Genomic DNA, 19360 nt, shown 5'->3' with positions numbered 1-19360 from the left:
AGTAGCATATGTGGATAAATCCACAGCTGGAAATAGTCACTGACAAATTAACTATTTCCTGCTGTTTGTGAAGTCAGAGATACAGACACTTTGTTGGTCTTTTCAAGGGATTTGTTGCAGGGGCGCAGTGCTATTTGTTTAAATACCATAGCATACCTATGACACGTGTGCACATGCAAGACAAAGTTGTAGCTCGTTTCGAAGGTTATGTAACCTGTTCCTGGAGTGGCAAGTTCATAGACATAAGTCATCTATAACTATAAAATGAAAGGATATTTTGTTGCCTTTTTGTCTTAACTGGTTAATAGTTGCCAATTAGAGACTGAGAAACATAATTTAATTCAGTGTGCCGCTCAAAGGCTAGTGCCAGCAACTTTTTAAGGGTAACTTTGGTATTTTTCAACCTGGACCCTGTTTTCCCACATGTCTGTATCTAAGTGACTAATAGGAACAACAATTTTTGAAACTAGTCCAGTATTGAGTGAGAGGAGTAGGGAGGGATAGGGTGCCAAACAATGGTGAAGCGTCGTTTTGGTGTGCTTCGGCAGCACTAAACACCCGATTTGTTGACTATATGAGAAATACAGAATGCAGCAAACCTTATCCTTCAATGAACACACTTTCAAACCATCACTTTGAACGTGTGTTCATTGTCTTACTCAGTGAACACTTTGCAGAATTTCGGATAAAAGCTCAACAAAAAGCTGGTAAACATTTTGTCCATGACAACTTTTTTCCAAGTTCAAGAACTTTCACACTCCAAACCATCACCTTCAATTGAATGTGCACAGTCTGTATCCAGGGGGTCGTTGTGTGGTAAGTATAGTAACTGAAGGAGAGATAGACGAGGCAGCCTGAGGGAGGCCAGCGACTTCCTGTGCTCTTTGGGCACGACCCCTACAGACCAACCTGGGTTTCTGCATATAAACTAAAATGAAACACATTTTATCACCACATTTAATTAAAACATCAAAACAACTCTACCACAGAAAAGATTTTGGTGAACTAAATATGAACCCACACCACAAAGAGTCCTTAGCTTGTGGATGATGTCAGTTTAGCCTGTGTTGTAGCTGTGTCCATGATCAAAGGAGACAGTAAAACTGCTCAGTGTCTAGAGTGATCGTCAAGGGTTCAAAGTTTGTGGTTAGGAGTCAGGACCTGGAGGTTTGTCCTCACAGATGAAGGCGACTGAGCTGTTCAGAAGGTCATACATGTTGACCTCCACCACCTCCGCTGATGATACACCCTCTCGTCCACCTGACAGAGCCACAAACACCTGCTGGGCAGCTGCCAGCTGTGCCTGCTCCTCAGAGATCATTGACTCCACCTCCTCACTGCCTGTTGGATCTGCTGCAATCACCTGATTGGACAGAAAAGTTGTTCATTCAAGTGGAAGCAGACAAGTTTTTTTGTTCTAACTTATAATTAAGAAGTAAATTAATTGATTGCACAATGTAGTGGCTACAGAATAATGACCAGAGTTTTTACATTATGTTAAACTTTAAACTTAAGGACCTTTAAATGACTTTCCAGGCCAAATTCCCTTGAATTCAAGGACCCAACATGGCATAGTTTGAGACACGGATTAGGGTTAATTACTGTAAAAACACTGAGATTGTTTATAGTGACAGCTTGTTGTGTTACAATGATGGCAGACAATATAAAAAGAACAATTTCTAGTCTTGCACGAAACATATCAATTCAAACACTTGACCTATGACCCATGTCTATTCATGTCTATTTTCAAAAACTTTCACACCTTGAAAATTCACAAAGTTTCAAGGAGTTCAAGGACCAATAGGAACATGGAATGGCACCCTCGCATTGCATTCATTATGCATTATGCAGCCACCGAGTACAATCTCTTGGGGAAACTAAAGGCTACACTTACAGCACAAAGGAAGTATATCAACCATTGCACGACCAAAGCAGGAAGAGGATAGCGCTTTTGTTTTCCGCGGCAGCCATATGTAGCTATCTCCAGTTACTTAAGAGTATCAGTGTAAGTACTTTGCAGTTACTTGCTTTGCTGTTAGCAGAAACGGTCGACTGTGGAGCAACCGAAGTAACTGTGAAAACGAAAATGCAGTGTGTCCTGTGTTGTTGGTAGCTGCTGGGCTCTGGGGAAAACAGACAGCAATCCAGTTATCTGTGCAACAGCAGTGCCAAAAATATTCCAGAAAGGAAAAGTGCACTGCTCCGCTAGTTGGAACTTTAAATATCTTTGTACTTTGGCCACACTCCGATAAGTGTTGTCAAAGCAGATTTTTTCCATCACCTGATCAAAGCACCTGTAGTGATGTCACTGATTGGGGTGTGGGAAGCTGCTTCAAAGTTTCAGCAGCAGTGTTCTGCCCTGTTTGATTCGGTGTTGATTTGGTATTTAAAAGACTACTCCATCCATTTAGCAGTGCACTCTTATAACATCAATTTAGATCAAGTCAATGTAGACAGACAAAAAAGTGTGTTCACTTAATTGAGCAGGTTCAGTATTTACAGATTTCATTTAGTGCTATTTCATCAGGCTGCAGCTTAAAATCATTTTCATGATGGCATAATTCTTTTTAAATTAAAAACTTAAGAGTCAAAGATTTTATCTTTCACATGCTCATTCAACATGTGTTGTTAAATGCAGAGTGGCACAATATTAAGACTGTGTATAATAAATAATGAAAGATAAAACTAACAAATATATGTAATTTAAGTAGTCAAAGGGCGAAGTGTGTACTGACCCAGTGTGTGGGTGGGCTGTGCAATTTCTCAGTATATAGAAATGTAAAATGTGAACGTTGTCAGGCAAAATATACAATAATATTTATTTTAATTAATTAATCCCTTGGTCTATAAAAAGTATATGTTAAATTCCCTGAGGCCAAAATGATGTCTTCACATTGCATAGTTTGTATGGCCAATCATAAAACAACTAAGTTATTTCAACTAATACTGTATTCATAATTAAGTATAATTATGAAATATAACAAGCAAATAACATCACTAATGTTTGACAATGCCACTGACAAATGACTTAATTAACTACCTAATAACCAACTGTCTCTTACTATTTGTCATCTGAGCTAAGGTGGACAATATTTTTCAGTCTCTAACAGCTGAGAGATGAGACTGCACAGCCTGCAGGAAGCTTGTGTGTACTATATTTCCTGTCTGACTTGAGGGCAGCAGTAGAGCTCCTTACTGTGTGGGAGGTGGAGGCCTGCTCCTCTCTGACCTCCTGCTCCTCCTGGGCCTCCACGTGGCAGGCGAGCAGGTGCTCCTGCAGCTCCAGCTGGGAGGAGCAGACCAGGGAGCAGAGGGGGCAGCTGAACCCCTCACTGCTCTGGCTGACGTGCTGGCTGCTGACGTGCTCCTGCATCTCCTCCTCCCCGCCCAGCACAGCCGGGCAGTACGGACAATGCAACGCGGACGCTGCTGAGCCTGGAGAAGTGACAAACAAGATCAGTAACAAGACAGCAAATGAGGAGCTTGTGCAAGAAAGCTGCTCTTGATTGGTCAGAATTTCCATGCAGGAAAAATCCAGGAAGTAAACAAAATGTTGAAGAAGAGTACACTTGCAAGATAAATGTGATACTTTCTAATGTCACAATGGCGGGACAACTACGCAGGTTGATTTTATGAATGCACTTAGGGGGCAAACAAACTTGAGTTCGACTGAAGCGAACAACACAAGTTATGTGTGAAAGCACCCTAAGTCTTTCATTACTGAAGTTGCTAGGGTGAAATTATTTTAAAACAAATTTGGAAATGTTAGAATTGTCCTTTAAACTCAAGTATATTCTGGTGTTGTTAAAACAAATTGTTGGTTTTATTTTTCATCTGTTCTTCATCTGTCCTTAGATGTCCAAAGTGTCCTCAGCAGTAGCTGTTGAACAGCTGCTCACAATGAAGAAAAAGACGGTAGCAATGCACTCTATTATTTTGCTCTTCACATGGGTTTCTATTTCAAACTTATGTGACTGGTATTTAAATGACATCCACAGTAGATTTCTGAAACATACCTTGAACTTGAGATGTAGCCAAAGATTTCTGAGATTTCTCTTGAGGCTAAATTGTTTTGGTGCACAGCCACATTTGGCCCATGTGCCATTATCTACCTTTTAATGTGAACCTGTACTGAATCTTATACTCAGGCCTGTGTGGCACTCACCTTGGTGCTCAGCAGCCTGGTGTTTGGCCACAGTGGCAGCGCTGGGAAAGAACTTAAAGCAGACGTCACATTGAACCAGGGTCTTGAGCTGCCGTGTGTGGTTAGCAAACACATCAGGGTGGTTGGTTCTGTTGTGGTACCACAAGCCTGACAGTTGCTACAGCAACAGAGAGAGACAGATACATAAAATAATGGACATAAATAAGACGATCACCTCAAACTGACAACCACCTCAGAGCTCTGAAGCTGAACAACCTCATCCTACCTGGTAAGACTTGTTGCAGAGGTCGCAGCTGAAGGGCTTGCTTCCAGTGTGTGTGCCCTTGTGTTTTTCCAGCAGGGCGGCGCTGGTGAACACCTTATTACAGGTGGGACATTTGTGGAACTCTTTTGGGTGAAACTCTTGGATGTGCTGGCGATGCTCCTCCAACGAGGCGAAGCTGAGACAACACTTCTGACAGTCATGAGGCTCCGACAAATCTGACAGGAAGTGGCGTAAAATCCATCGTTATTACATTATTATGTTATATGATTGCCATGGAAGCTAAGCAATGTACTGCTGTGGACTAAATTTAGAATATTTTCACCACTTTACCTTGCTGTCAAACAGCCCTCTCCCTGACAAGGACCTGAAGCCGTTATATTGCTATCTTCAAAGCCATCAGCCTCCATTAGCAAAAACAGTCATTTTACTTCGCAGAACACGGGAGCTGCTGGTCTATGACTGCCTCAATCAGTTAGTTTGTTTGTGTTATCTGGTGAAAGGTTATACAAACTATATCTGATATTATTCCTACTCAGCTGCCTATCTGTCCTCGGGCATTAAAGGGATAGTGCACCCAAAAATGAAAATTCAGCCATTATCTACTCACCCATATGCCGAGGGAGGCTCTGGTGAAGTTTTAGAGTCCTCACAACACTTACGGAGATTTGAAGGGGGAGAAAAACGTCATTTAAACTCTGTTTTTAGCCTCACTGTAGCCTGCAGCTCTGACTGCCTCTGTGTACACTGCGCTGACGTGTGTGTGTGAGCAATGAGGCTAAAAACAGAGTTTAAATGACGTTTTTCCAAACAACTCACTACGGACGAGCAGTATGGAGATATTTTATGGTTTCAATTATGTGTTCTTGGACATTTGAATCTGGGTCGGCATCAGCCATTAGGTGTGCAGTTGTGCTGCTACCCACTCCCTCCTCGGATCTCCGTAAGTGTTGTAAGGACTCTAAAACTTTACCAGAGCCTCCCTCAGCATATGGGTGAGTAGATAATGGCTGAATTTTCATTTTTGGGTGCACTATCCCTTTAATCCTTGGACTATTTCCACCTGAATTACGCCTGTCAGGTGCAACTAAAAAGATAATCACTTTATGCTAACTTAAGGCTAAATACTGCATTGCAACTGCCCACAATAACACAAACTAACTATCTGATTTAGGCAGCGACGGTCCAGCAGCTCCTATGTTCAGTGAGTTAAAATTACTGTTTTTGACAATGATGTCTGGTGGCTCTGAAGAGAGTACAGATAAGGGCTTCCTCATACAACCTCACTTCAAAAAATCCATACTATCACTTTAAGGACACTATCAAAGCTGAACATTTGTCTCAATCATTTCTAATCGACAGTAAATAATGAACACGTAAGAATGAACCCTACAATGCAGCATTAATGTGTGAGTGTATTCTTACTGTGGAAGGTGTGCAGGTGGACGGTGAGTCCGCTGGCTTGGCTGTAACCTTTGCCACATTCTCGGCACACATAAGGCCGATCACCAGTGTGTGTTCGCACGTGACGGGTCAGTTCAATGGACTGGGCGAAGACGGCCTTACAATACTGACACACATACATCTTTCCTAAAGACACAAAAAAAGACTCACTGAATGTGCACAGACTGAATTGACTGGACAAAAAAGACATCGCTAAGAGGAGATTTCTCAGATCACAACACAAAGTTTAGACTAAATTCTCAGGCTAACTTATCATCAGTGACACATAAGATTTGGAAACATTTAGATTTTTAATTTTTTCAGTTACATACATGAGATAGTCAGTGATATAATATTCAGGATTATATGGTCATCAATGTGTGTGTGTGTGTGTGTGATTTTTGATTTACCCTCAGAGTGTTTCTTCTTGGTGTGGTATGCAAGCGCAGCGGCCACGCTGAAGCTCATGTCACAGTGTTTGCAGTGGTAAGGTTTCTCTCCCGTGTGCAGCCTCATGTGGTTCTTCAGAGACGAGTTGGCGCCGAACTTTGCGCCGCAGTCCTCGCAAGCAAACGGTTTCTCTTCAAAGTGCTCTGTGCGCTTGTGGTAAATCATGCCTGAAATGTGACAAGAGGGAGCAAAAGCATTGGAATACAGTTTATAGACTAACAAGTATAAAGGCCATCTTGTATAGAAATATGTCTGGATATTACAAATCAGGTGGTAGCCAAACTATCACTGATGAAGTATGAATGACGCAGGTGATGCCATTTTAGCTTGATGTCACATGAAATCTTAAAGAATCAGTTCACCCAAAATCAAAAATGCACACTTTTCCTCTGACCTGTAGTGCTAATTATAACTATGGATTGTTTTGTTTGAGTTGCTGAGTGTTGGAAAAATCCGCCATAGAGTTGTTGCCACCCTGTTGTGAGCAGTTTCATGTAGGAACTATTTTCTTTCTACTGAACTACACCGGCCAATTGCGCAGAAGGAAGCGTGCATCCCATCATAGACAAGAGGCTTGGTGACAGCGGGAGGTGTAAAAATGAATGGCATCCTCCCCAGTTGAGCTGTAACGTTAGCAAGCTCAGTGGACCTAGGTGAGCTAGCAGTAGATGCACTCTTCCTTCTGCGCAGTGATACGGTTGGTGGGTGTAGTTCAGTAGAAAGAAAATAGTTCCTACATGAGACTGCTCACAACAAGGTCTGTGGATTATTTTGAGTAACTGGGTCATGATTTCTGGAAAGAGACATTGCTGTTGAGTTTTTCAAATGTATTTTTGGCACTTTGAGCACCACAAGCTGAGTGCTCAAGTTTTATTATATTGGAGAGAAGGCAGACATCTCTATAGCTGATATCTCCAACACTCTGCAGCTTAGACCAAAACAATCCAGATTGATAAATAGCACTACAGGTAAGAGGAAAAATATGTAGTTTTGATTTGGGAGTGAACTGTCCCTTTAACAAAACACCACCATGACCTGCAAGTTTGGGTGTCACAGTTGAAGTGTATAACATTATCATTTGTGTTGCATACAAACATAGCGTAAGTTCCCTGCATTACTCTCTCTGCCTTGACCAGCGATTCTCACCTGATGGGTGAGCAAAGGTTCGCCCACAGAGGTCACAGGCCACCTTCTTCTTCACTCGCGTGGTGTTGCGGTGAGCCTCGGCCCGATGCCGCTGCAGGGCTCGCTGGTTGGCCAGCTTCTCCGGGCACTCCGGGCACTGCTGCTCACACTCCTGGGACATGGGGCAGCGCTTTATGTGGGCCAGCATTCGACACTTGTAGGCAAAACCCCTCTTACACCAGCGACAGGAGTAAGGCTTGGAGGGGGAGGAAGAGTCTGTCGTAGCAGTTTTGACTTTGTCGTCCTCTTCAGTCTCCTCCTTAATGGTTTCTTCCTCTTCCTCTTCCTCCTGCTTTTCTTCACTTCCGCTACTGTCCTGCTTTTCTGAGTCAACTGTAAAAGATGGAGAAATGGTTAAAAAATGTTTGAACTATTACCATTACCCCAGTAACAAGATATAAACATCAGCTGTGTATTGAAAATATAAATAGGTTTAATGGTCAACTGAAAGCAGGATTTTTGTTTTGTTTTGTTAAGGCTGACATTTTGAGATGCATCTATACTTGGCAGGAAAGATATCCACTCACACAGTCACAAAGTGTCCTTTACCTTCAGTTTGGTCTCTGTCTGGCTCCTGTGTGTTCTTCTCCACCTCTTCCACCAAAGAGAGCAGTGGTGTAGGGAAGGAGTTAGGAGCTTTCTGTTGAACAGTCCGGAGCAGACTGAGAAGGGCTTCCTCGCTGAGCTGCCCCTCCTTCACTCTGCTCATCAGGTTCTTCAGCGCTGAGCTGGGATCTGCCTCCTCACAGCACTGACACACAATCTGACAGGAGCAGACATATCCCTTTTTTTTACAGAACTAAAAAACATATTACCTACATAAAACCTGTTGAAGCTATTATTAGATTTAAGGTCTTAAAGGGTAACTTCAGTATTTTTCAACCTGGCCTCTATTTTCCCATGTTTTTGTGTCTGAGTGACTTAACAACAGTTTCTGAAATTGGTCCAGTAAATGGAGAGAGAGGGCTGCAACTGGCAGCAGTGAAACAGGCTGCAATATAACCACCTGGGCATACGCACAATGTTGATGTATGTCCACTAAGAGTGCATGTTTTTGCCTCTGACAGGCTCAGATTCTTATTATGTGTCTGACAACATTATGAAAAGATACTACAGAAACAGACCTTTATGTTAAACAGTAAGATCCTTCTTGTTTAGGAATAGCCCCGAAATCACTATTGACAAAGCCACCGGACTCCAATTAATTAAGCAGGAATTTTATCACACTTAACTCAAAGTTGACAGATACAAAATAAAAATCACAGACGCCATCTTGGTTTGTCTTTCCACTGTTCCAACAATCATCAACTCTGGTTTGGTTAAAACAGATCCTTCATTCAGTTATATGATGATAATTACTGTTTAGCTTTTGTAGCCTTTGCACCAGACCGCCGCAGGGAAGAGGGAGCTGAGCCGGAGGCAAAACTCTTAATTTATCAGTCCATTTAAGTTCCGACCTTCACCTATGGTCATGACCTTTAGGGGCCAGTTAAGGTGGTTTTGGCATCTGATCAGGATGCCTCCTGGGTGCCTCCTGTTAGAGGTGTTCCAGGCACGTCAAACTGGTGCGAGCCCCCAGGGTAGACCCAGAACAAGTTGGAGGGATTATATATCTCATGTGGCCTACGAACGCCTCAAGATCCCCCAGGAGGAGCTGGAAAGTGCTGCTGGGGAGAGGGACGTCTGGGGTTCTTTGCTCAGCCTGCTGCCCCTGTGACCCAGACCCGGATGGGAGGATGAAAATGGATGTTTATTTTTGTTTTGTTTTTTAATTTATCTGTATTCATATTGCGATATCTGTCTATAGAGATAAGCCGAAATAGCAGCACACGGAAGAGGAGGTCTCGGCCCAGATGTACGCTCCAAGAAGCTTATTGTTGTCAGACTGATAGCTGATGGGTTCTAAGATTGGGTCCAGGTTAAAAAATACCAAAGTTATTTGTGTATTTACATACATTAGTTAGATATATACACTGTGATTTGGTGACTAACAGTAAACATCAGCAACTACTTTTCTTTACAAGAAGACCCCACAGGGTACCTTTAACTCTGTTCTACCTGTCTCTCCTGTTCATCCAGGTGTTTCTGTGCTGCCTGGCTCAGCAGCTCCAGGACAGATGACATGTTGGCGAGGAGCTCCACAAGCTGAGAGGAATGTTCCAGAAGACCAGCCGCTGAGGCAGGCCCATTCGATACCTCGGCTGCAGTTGTATTGTTCTCTTCCACTACCCTCTCTGAGGATTGGGACTCTTCAGGCTCTGTGTATACACAGATGTGAAAACATGGAGTACAGTCAGAGATTGTAAAACAGCGTTGTGTTGTATACTGTAGGGTTGTTGGACTGGATTGTATTAGGTTGAACAACGGTGGCTAAAACGGACAAGCTGCTGAAACTGACCTGAGGACTGAGAGAGCTCCACACAGGTTCTCTTACATGCTGGTTCCTCTGCGTCTTTACACCCATTTTGACTGTCTTCCTTCTTCAGCTCAGGCTGAAGCTCCATTTTGTCTGAAGTCAAGTCGTCCCTGTTTGGTGAAACTGAACCTTCAGGGTTTGTAGTCTGTGCTTTGTTGATCACTGTGAGACTCGGAGTCTGTGTAGAAAGGACTGGGACTGCAGGTTGCTGGTTCACAAGGCTGGTGAGGACGTTTTTGAATCCGACAGCCACGTCGAACATCTGCAGGCTGTCTGCAGCGGCAACAATGCGGCTGACATTGTGTTTGCCGAGAGGCAGCTTGCCAGTGTAGACCATGTCCAGCAGACAGCCAAACTCCTGCGAGGAAACCATGGTCGTGTCGATGGAGATGGTGTCGGAGCCATCCAGGAGAGACCTGACAGAGATGAAGATCAATTTATTCTTTTCAAGTTCCCATTTAACAGAAGTCACAGGTCCCAAACTATTCCAGCTATCCCATTACAAGTCATCTTTCCTTATATTACCCATTGGTCTTTACAGTGCTATGAAATAACTTCTTGTCATACTTGCTGAAACTGTTACAACATACTCACAGTATTATATGAGACAAAGAGAGTTTGTGAAAAAAAAATCATGTTCCTTCATCTCCTATGGCTAGAATCTACCGTGGCTGAAGGGAAAACAACCAATCAGAGCCGAGGAGTCTCTGCTGTCAATCACTGTTCTTGGACTATGATAAAACTGTCAAACTAGGCAGTGCTGATCAAATATGAATCAAGATTCTGTTACTGCACTGACTGTTCTTTACCTCAGATGTTTTCAGAAACATATTTTAGTGTACCGTTTAACTGTAAATGAGAAAGTTTCTGACCCAGCTGCCATGTTGGATACAGTCAAACGGAATGCCAAGCATCGCCCACCAGCCAGACCAGCTTCCTCATTTTACATTGAAACAATCACTAAAATATCTTTCTGAAAACAGCTGAGGCATGAAGATATGAAACCTGACAACCTGCCCACAAGTATTTGTGAACTGTTTTGACAAAACAATCTTAAAGTCCAATTACAAGCATTTTTCATGCATAAAGAATGTGAGATGAAATTGAAAGCTCTAGAAACAATGACTGACTGAAGCTTGAGTTAAGATTTGAAATATTCTTTTATAAGATAAGATATACTTTACTGATCCCCCAGGGGGGAAATTCAAGTATCACAGCAGCACAAGACAAAATCAAAGGACATTAACTAGAATGAGATTAAAGAGAAGACATTAAATGTAAAGATAGTGATAGATAAATAAAAGATAAAATAAAATTGCTACAACAGATGAATAAAGTGACTAAAATGGCAGACAAAGTGTTGAATGAAATAAAGTGGCAGGTGGCAGATAAAGTGTCATATCAGACTACTGTTAGAGGCATGATCAAGAAAGATCCTTCATGCTCGACGAGTTGCCAGTAATAGTTTGAGACTGTTCCTGGGAGTTAATTCGAAATGACTTGCTGAATATGAATTCCAAACCCACCAAATAAATCACCTGCAGATCATCTTTCAATCCCATGCACACACTACCTGAAGAGCATGCTGGAGGCGGCCAGTACCAGTTTATGTGCGCGGTGAGGGCTGTCTCCCACCAGGATGGTGCAGTCACAGAAGTGGCCTTCTTTCCTCAGCGCCCACAGCTGCTGCATCAGCTGGCTGCTGTAGTTGGGTAGCTCCATCATTTTGTCTGATGGTCTGGAGGGGCAGAATGATCTGCTCTCCTGTTTGAGGAGAGAACTGCATGTCAAATTCAGAAAAATGACAGTCTTTTTTTTCTCCTCTCAGCAAACAGCAAAAAGCTCCTACTGCACTTATCTGCATGCTACCAGCTTCCATATAACGTTACTGTAGTTACAGCAGGGGGAGGGGGAGGGGGTCAGGGGTCTCACTTCAAACTGTGCTTATGTAATGTTACTGTGCAGGTTTTGTGCACTGAATGTATGCCGGATTAGTACATGGATCACAATTATTCATAAGACAGCTCAAGTAGCTAATGTTCTTTGAGTGTGTCTGCATCAATGAGAAACACCTCATTTATTTCCTATATGAATGGAATTTAGCCAATAAAAAAAATGGTATTTCAGATAATATTTTGGGAGACATTTTGCCTTTGCCACATTACAAAGCAACTGGTCCACATTTTACAAGCAGATGTCTCTGTCCTGAGGTTTATGATAACTGAGGTTCCCCGGGTCTGTAGTCAATATTTACAAATATTGGTAGCCAGCAGTGGCAGGCTATCCGTCACTAGCTTTAGCACGGTATGCTAATGTATTCTAGAAAAGGTTACGAATGTTCAGTCAGTGAAACTCATTGGGATACATTTGCAGTTACATTGTTAAAAAAAAAGCCCTGACGACCATCCAGCATGCAGCTCCCAGTCAATGGATGTCTTTACCTTGAATAATTCAAACGATCCGTTTCTTTATTTAAACTCCTCTGCTGAACAACTCTGCTCCGCGCAATAAAGATTAGCCGTTTTGAAAATGGCGACAGGTGGTACGGCAACCAAATGGGTACGTTTCCGGTTAGGCGAAAAAAAAAAAAACCTAAAAGGGGGAGGCATGACAAATAATTTTTTTAAGCACTGGAGGGACTCGTGTTGTAAACTTGTCTGGGAACAATCCGCACATGTGCTTGTGCTCGAAAAAACAAAGTCCCAACTTTCCAGTACAATAACATTGTTTTAGGATTATTATTTATTTATTTATTTTTTTTTTGCAGGAGAAAAAGATTGAATACTTTGATAAACTATTAGCTACTATATTTACAGGCACAATTTTACTTACATAAATGCAGATTGTTAAGATCTCTTAAAAACAACTGTGGTGTCCCTTTAATTGAGACATATCAGCAATAAAAAACATAATAATAAGGCTTAAGTCCCTCAAATTGTATTTTGAAAAACCCCCTCTTTTAAGACACTTTATTCTTTTTATTTATTTTATCACTTATTTATTGTGATTACTTCCTAATTTATTTTTTCAGTTCCTGAGGCAGTCTTGCTCTCAGTTATGTTGCAATCAACAAACGTTATGCTCAACAAATGCCTGTTTAAACATGAAAAATAAAACTGAAGAAAAAAAAAACACTTTAGCCACAAAAAAATAAGTAGCTTAGTATAATACAGTTTGAGAAAAAAAGAGTCAAAATTAAATACTGAACATCTCATTCACTCATATTTTTAAAGTCTATCCTTTTTTTAACAACAACACCATTATAGAAAGGATCCCTACAGAGGTTAACCTCATTGTTAAAGATTCTTTTTTTATTAATGTGGCAACACGATGGGGTGATTATTAATTTATATATTAGGGGATCTCTTTACCGACAACGCCACCTTGGGGTAGGGCCCAAGGACCCATATTAAAGGTGAACTATCACCAGAAAGACACTCAGGTTCGTTCACTCAGGGAGGGCAGGAGACAGAGTTCAATGATCATAAAAAAAATATTTTATTAGTTAAAACAACGGGGTTTGGCACAATAACCAAAAAGGAGAAGAGAGCCCAACTAAAGGAGGGGGATACAGACTGAGGCTTACCGGCTGGAGGAGGGGGTGACAAGGGGGAGTGAAGTCCAAAAAGAAAAGGGAGAACACCCCAAACACACAGCAAAAACGTGAAGTGCACACAAAGCAAATCTTGAACAGGGGTCACACAGCACACAGGGGATCACCACCTTTATTTATGTTTAACCAGACAGCCTAGAAATTGCTATCACTATACCACCAGACTGCTTTCAAATAAACCGTGATTTTATCATTTTAAACACACTTCAAAGTCGACAGAAACAAAATAATTCTTACACAACCCACCTTGGTTCATCTCTCCATCGTTCCAACAATCACCAGCTCTGGTTTGGTTAAAATTTAACCTTAATTCACTCAGTTAGATGTGCAAGTATGCTGGCTCTATACTCTATACAAGCTAAACTATTGGCTATTTAAATGGAGTCTTTGCAATGGCAATTTCAGGGCTCTTTCTGGTTAAACAAAAAGGAAATTACTCTTAAATTAAAAGGTCAATCTCTGTAGAGAGTCTTTCCATAATGTTGTAAGACACTTACAATAATCTGAGCCTGTCAGTGGCAAAAACAAGCACTTTTAGTAGATCTACATTGACAGTGCTCAATTGCTGGTAGGCGGTTTTACCACTCCTGGCTGAAGCTGTCTCTTTAATACTTGAACAAATTCAACAAGAATTACCATCCTGCAGTTCGTCAAGTCAAGTTTCTCTTACAGTTTACATCCATGTCTGTGAAAACATGAATATGTCACAGAAATTGTTTTATGATGTCACAGTGAAACTGACCTTTGGGATATAAAATCTCATGACTATAATTTTATCCTTTCAGACATTTGTGTGAAATTTTGTCATAATTAGCATATAATATATTCTTGAGTTATGGCCAAAAACATATTTTGAGAGGTCACACTGATCTTTACCTTCAAACCTTCAACCACAAAATTCTGATCAGTTTATTCTTCAGTCCAAGTGGACATTTGTGCCAAATTTTAAGAAATTTCCTCAAGCTGTTCGTGCAAATTCTGAAAAAAATCTCTTAGGTGTTCTTGAGATATCAGGTTCACAAGAATAGGACATACATATGGATGGATACCTCAAAAACATAATGCTCCCAGTCATGGCAGTCGCCAGTGTTGAGGCATTAAAACTGTTGTCTCCAATTATAAATGAAACACACACAGATAAAGGGTGAACAGGGTCCAGGCTGGAAAATACCAGTTACCTTTCCAGTTACAATCTGACGACACTACTTAAGTACTTTATCATTTTCAATAGGTGTGGATGTTGTAGAAGGTATTGGCCATAATCCTAATGCCCGAGTAACACTACATTCTGTTTTGCAATTTTTCATGGAATAATCACAAGTATGAGGACAGGGTGCTTTGAAAATAACTTTATTGTCCATAAGAAATAACAGTGAAAAGAACAGGACATATCACTGCTTGCATTCTGTTTCTCACTTCGAGCTCTCGAGGGTTTGCACTGCTGAAACTTCTGCAGGAATCGGCCTCTATACATACCGTGTAGCTATGTATCTCTAAATGCCACATGGAGTATATGGATATAGATTTGCTGTAGAGGTAATAAATGTTCTAACATTTAAGAGCAGTTATATTTGTAATACTTAACAGTTACTCGTGCATTCTTTTGACAAACCTGAAAACTCTGCAGTGAGGACACAAGCTTCCACGTAATGGAAAGAAAGAACATTATCTTAATTTTTTCTTCTGCCATAAGTTAAACAGTCATAAACAAAGCCCATTTTCTTGAGTAACAGTAGAACGCTCCATTGAGCTTCCTCAACCAGATTCTATTTGTCAGGTAGAAGCACACAGTCCTTCAGAATGATTAGGAATTTAAATATCAAAGGCCAGCTAACCTTATGTAGAGAAAAACAGCGGCTTTGCAACATGGTCACAGTTTATTAAAGAAAGCCTACTCAAAACGTAAAAAAACAAATTAAAGCACTTATTTATATATGGACACTTGACAAATTCAAGCTTTTTTTCTCCTTTAAAAATGTCCAACTGTCATCCGTCCAATTCAAGCATAGCTACAGCACAGCTTTCCTCAGTGCCCGAGAAGCCCAGTGCCTGCAGAGAGGGAAAGAAATTATTAGTAAGAAATTGAAGCAGAACCAAAACACACTGTCAAGAATTTAAAAAAAATTAAAATCTAATTGAAAAGAGTTGGCCACTCAATACAGTATAAAATTGACAAAATTCTGATTTAATTTACTAAATAATCTGATAATGAATTATCTTGAGCTGGTCGCACTTACTGGTCTCCACTGAACCTAACTGGTCCCAGCTGCTAAGTCGGCCTCTGTTAAGACCAGTCTTAAGAATGGACTTTACGTTGGTCGCACCAACCAAACTTAAGCCGACGCCTGGTTTTAATAATGCCCATTTATGTGAATATGCAAGCGACAATGACTATAGCACGTGTTACTAGAATACATTGTTTACATTCTCCCGTTGTCCTGGTAATGTGTAGCTAATCATTTATGATTTGCAGCAATATTATTACTGAAAATCAGTGAAAAAGAAAAGGAAATTTTACAGATATTGAGATAGTAAGATTAATTGAGCTGTACATGAGATGCTGTCTGTGTTTGACCAGCTCTACAGGTAATGTGAAAGGACAGAAAAAGTAAACAAACTCAGTCATATCTTACAATTCACCTGGCTGACAGTGTGTTGTTAGCAGTGGTTCTGAACAGCACATTAAGCAGCAGGATAAACTAACATTTGCAGGTGAGTTTATGCTGCTGCAGCTAGCCAGCTAATTAGGTGGCTATCTAGCTTGATGACTGACATTAGCAGTGCACTATTCACCGGTGAATGTTTGTTTGAAGGACGTGTGGTCATGTTTGTAAGTTGGCTAAATAAATAAGAGAATTAAGTAGGTAAGCTAATGTGGGTTATGTTCAAAGTTTGGGGCTCTTATGTTTTGCATCAGGCCGCTGACATATAGAAAAGCCTGAGATTTTGACTTTACATCTGCTCCTGACTAGGCGCACGATTTAAGCGTTGATGGTGCGAACAGTGTAACTACGAGACTGGACTTAAGCCCAGTTAAGACCAAAGATTCTCGACGAGATGAGCTGAAACAGGCAACTACTTGCAATGCTCCATTCTGCAATGTTCTGAAAACCTGCCGGTTCACACCAATGCAACTAGATAAGACAGTGTATCACCTCTATGCAACAACTTTATGTACTTCTCAGTTGCATTTGTAGTTGTGATGAAACGGCAAAAACATAAACAAAGCGAACATCAAATGGACTGCCTGGTCCATTGCCGTTTAATAATACAAACAACCAGCGCAAGCACATACAGCGATGAGCAGAAGTGGCCCAACATCTGGTACCAGCACATCGTGAGGACGGAAATAGAGCTCGGCGGGGACGGAGCACCCACCACAGCAAGCAAACATACCGTCTGCGGTCATTTTGACTTGACCAGTGGACTTCACTACAAGCTGATTGGCTGTAGAAACAGGTGACATGTTTTATGTTCTACAACCAGCTGCTGGCGATTTGACCAGCTGAGTTGCAACCAGCTTGAGTTGAGCTCAGAGCGGCCAGTTCACACCGCTACAACTTTTCTTTGCAATGTTCTAAAATGATTTTGTCTCACTGGGAATCTTTGGTCTGAACTGGGCTTTAGTACGCCAACTTATGATCGACTTAAGACCAGGTGTGAAACCTGTTAGTGCAACCTAAGCAAGCACTTGGTCAACTTTCAGGGGGTGTGTTATCAAAACTCATCTGTACAGACGGTCTTCAAAAATATTTGGCTTACTGGAGCTCTAAAAATAAGGTCATATGGATCTCTAAGATTGTTAGATCAAAGCCCACATCTGAGATGCTTTTTCAGTAATCCAAATAGAATAATAATGACAATTCAGTCTGATTATCAGGGTCGCCCCACTCAGCTTTAATGCATCAGTGTTGATAACAGAGATGTTATCTTCCTACTGCATGAAAGAAAGAAAACAAACATTTAAAAGCATATGAAGAAAAAAGCATGCTCACCTTTAAATCCCTCTTCAGGCATTCTCACTGTGAGGGAGGCAGATGAGAGCAGTATTATTATAACTTGGAGTTTTTTTGTTTTTTTTTTAAAAACAAAGTAAATGTAACATGGTGGAAGTGAAGATAACAGTATTTACCCTGATAGACATCATCCATTGCAGCATAATCTGCTATTGGCTCATCAGCCTGTAAGAAAACAATGGAATCAGTGTTTTGGAAAAGGAAATGTATGTAATCACCATCAAGATTAAAGCTGCAGTGGTTAAGATTTCCATGTAAACAATTAAGTAGGGAGTACCCTTAGACAGATGATGCTTTCAGGAATGACGCCCAGACTACCCAGTGTGGCCGAGTCGTCTGTCAGACTTTTTCCATCAATGGAGAGGTTCTGGTCAAACGGAGCCACAGAGAAGGCGTGCATAATCTACAGGGTCAGGAGCACAGCAAAGTCAGTTTTGTGAATACAGATCAATCATCACCTCTACAGTGCAGTCATCACAATACCTCTTTTACAATATTTCATTACTATCAGTTCAGATACCTGTGTAAAATTACTGAGTCTGTGAAAAATAGTGTATATGAATAAACTGCACTTATCCATCCTCAAGGTGTCATAAACCACTTATATTTCATGTTCATTTTAAATGCGTCAGCAATCTGGTCCTCTATCCAGTCACCTGTATTTTCAGCTCTTTTAGTGTCTGATTAGCTGAAACGATGAGTGCTTTCTCTCCTCTGAGTTTCCTGTGCCGGGTGCTTCTCCTGATTCCACCTAGTTTGGTCGTGTTGGTCACAGGGGCTGCAGCTGCAGATGCTGTGCTGCTCTCACTCAACTTTAACCGCTTTGCACCATCTTGTGACTGAAAGAAAGTAATGTGATTATTAGCTATATTATGGCTGACAATGACTCACCAACATCAATTCACTCTCAAGACGGTCCCAAAAAAGAAGTTTTAGATAAAACCAAAAATGATCAAACATTAAAATAGGAAGTAGTGTGGCGGCTGTGGCTCAAGAAGTGGGGTGTCCACTAATTGAAAGATCGTTCGATCCCTGGCTCCTCCAGTTTGCATGTCAAAGTATCTTTGGGCAAGATACTGAACCCCAAATTGCTCCCGAGGCTCTGCCATCAGTGTGTGACTACGTGTTAAAGCGTAAGAACTGAGTGGCAGTTGGTCCCTTGTATGTTAGCCTGAGCTACTAGTGTATGAATGTGTGTGAGTAGGCCTGAATGAGACAAGTAGTGTGAAAGCGCTTTGAGTAGTCGTACGCCTAGAAAGGTGCCATACAAGTGCAAGTCCACCCAGTCCATTTAATCTGTGTGTACTGCTACTTTTATTGCTTCAACTGCTTTTACTGTCAGCTGTTACTCCCAACTGTTACAGGACAACTGATACTCCTCATGCTACTTGTAATATTACCTCTGCCAAGGAGGTTCTGTTGTTGGTTTGGTTTGTGTCAGCTTGATTACGGAAAAACCACAGTTCCGTTTCATTGAACTTGTTAGAAGGGTGTAGCATGGGCCAAGGAAGAACCCATTACATTTTGGAGCAGATCTGAATCATGGGGCAGATACACAAATTATTTTTTTACTTTCACGTTTCTTTAACATTGCAGGACAGAGCATCTGACCTTGGCTGAGATCTGCGCTTTCTGAGTGCCCTTCTGGTTATTACATGTTTTTTTTTCTTCATTTATTCATATTGCACACGAGGCACATGGATATAACCAAAGGAAACCAGAAATTGTGGTGAGAGAACAGACAATAGCTACAGTGAAATAGCAGAAAGATGAAACAAATAGATGGTTTAAGCTGTCTCTGTCTACAGCT

General features: G+C 41.2%; 2 protein-coding genes across 5 annotated transcripts in view; both read right to left on the bottom strand.

Annotated features, from left to right (window-relative positions):
* Positions 1-943: 943 nt before the first annotated feature.
* On the bottom strand, positions 944-12474 carry zbtb40 (zinc finger and BTB domain containing 40). 3 transcript variants are annotated; one of them, XM_050039332.1, is made up of 12 exons: positions 12363-12474; positions 11495-11685; positions 9904-10337; positions 9564-9763; positions 8055-8268; positions 7467-7838; positions 6281-6487; positions 5853-6017; positions 4431-4645; positions 4166-4322; positions 3197-3435; positions 944-1363 (listed from the first exon to the last, which is right to left on the bottom strand). In XM_050039332.1, the coding sequence occupies exons 2-12, from the start codon at positions 11644-11646 to the stop codon at positions 1148-1150; spliced, it is 2571 nt and encodes an 856-aa protein (XP_049895289.1). In that variant the 5' UTR covers positions 11647-11685; positions 12363-12474; the 3' UTR covers positions 944-1147. The 3 variants fall into 3 exon arrangements, with proteins under 3 accessions (XP_049895289.1, XP_049895291.1, XP_049895290.1); XM_050039334.1 differs by lacking the exon at positions 12363-12474 and having other exon boundaries at positions 11448-11636; XM_050039333.1 differs by lacking the exon at positions 12363-12474 and having other exon boundaries at positions 11460-11636.
* A 2394-nt stretch (positions 12475-14868) lies between these two features.
* Positions 14869-19360, bottom strand: part of usp48 (ubiquitin specific peptidase 48) — a 19476-nt gene continuing 14984 nt past the window's right edge. For both annotated transcript variants that reach the window (XM_050039326.1, XM_050039327.1), the window contains 5 exons: positions 18207-18389; positions 17828-17953; positions 17667-17715; positions 17530-17556; positions 14869-15583 (listed from right to left, as the gene is read on the bottom strand). In XM_050039326.1, the coding sequence (XP_049895283.1) occupies positions 15561-15583; positions 17530-17556; positions 17667-17715; positions 17828-17953; positions 18207-18389 (408 nt within the window). In that variant the 3' untranslated portion in view covers positions 14869-15560. The remainder of the gene's footprint in view (positions 15584-17529; positions 17557-17666; positions 17716-17827; positions 17954-18206; positions 18390-19360) is intronic.

Source organism: Epinephelus moara, chromosome 24, assembly GCF_006386435.1.
Source record: "Epinephelus moara isolate mb chromosome 24, YSFRI_EMoa_1.0, whole genome shotgun sequence".
NCBI lineage: Eukaryota > Metazoa > Chordata > Actinopteri > Perciformes > Serranidae > Epinephelus > Epinephelus moara.
Note: the sequence above shows the minus strand (reverse complement) of the source record. Positions and strands in the feature narration are given on the sequence as shown.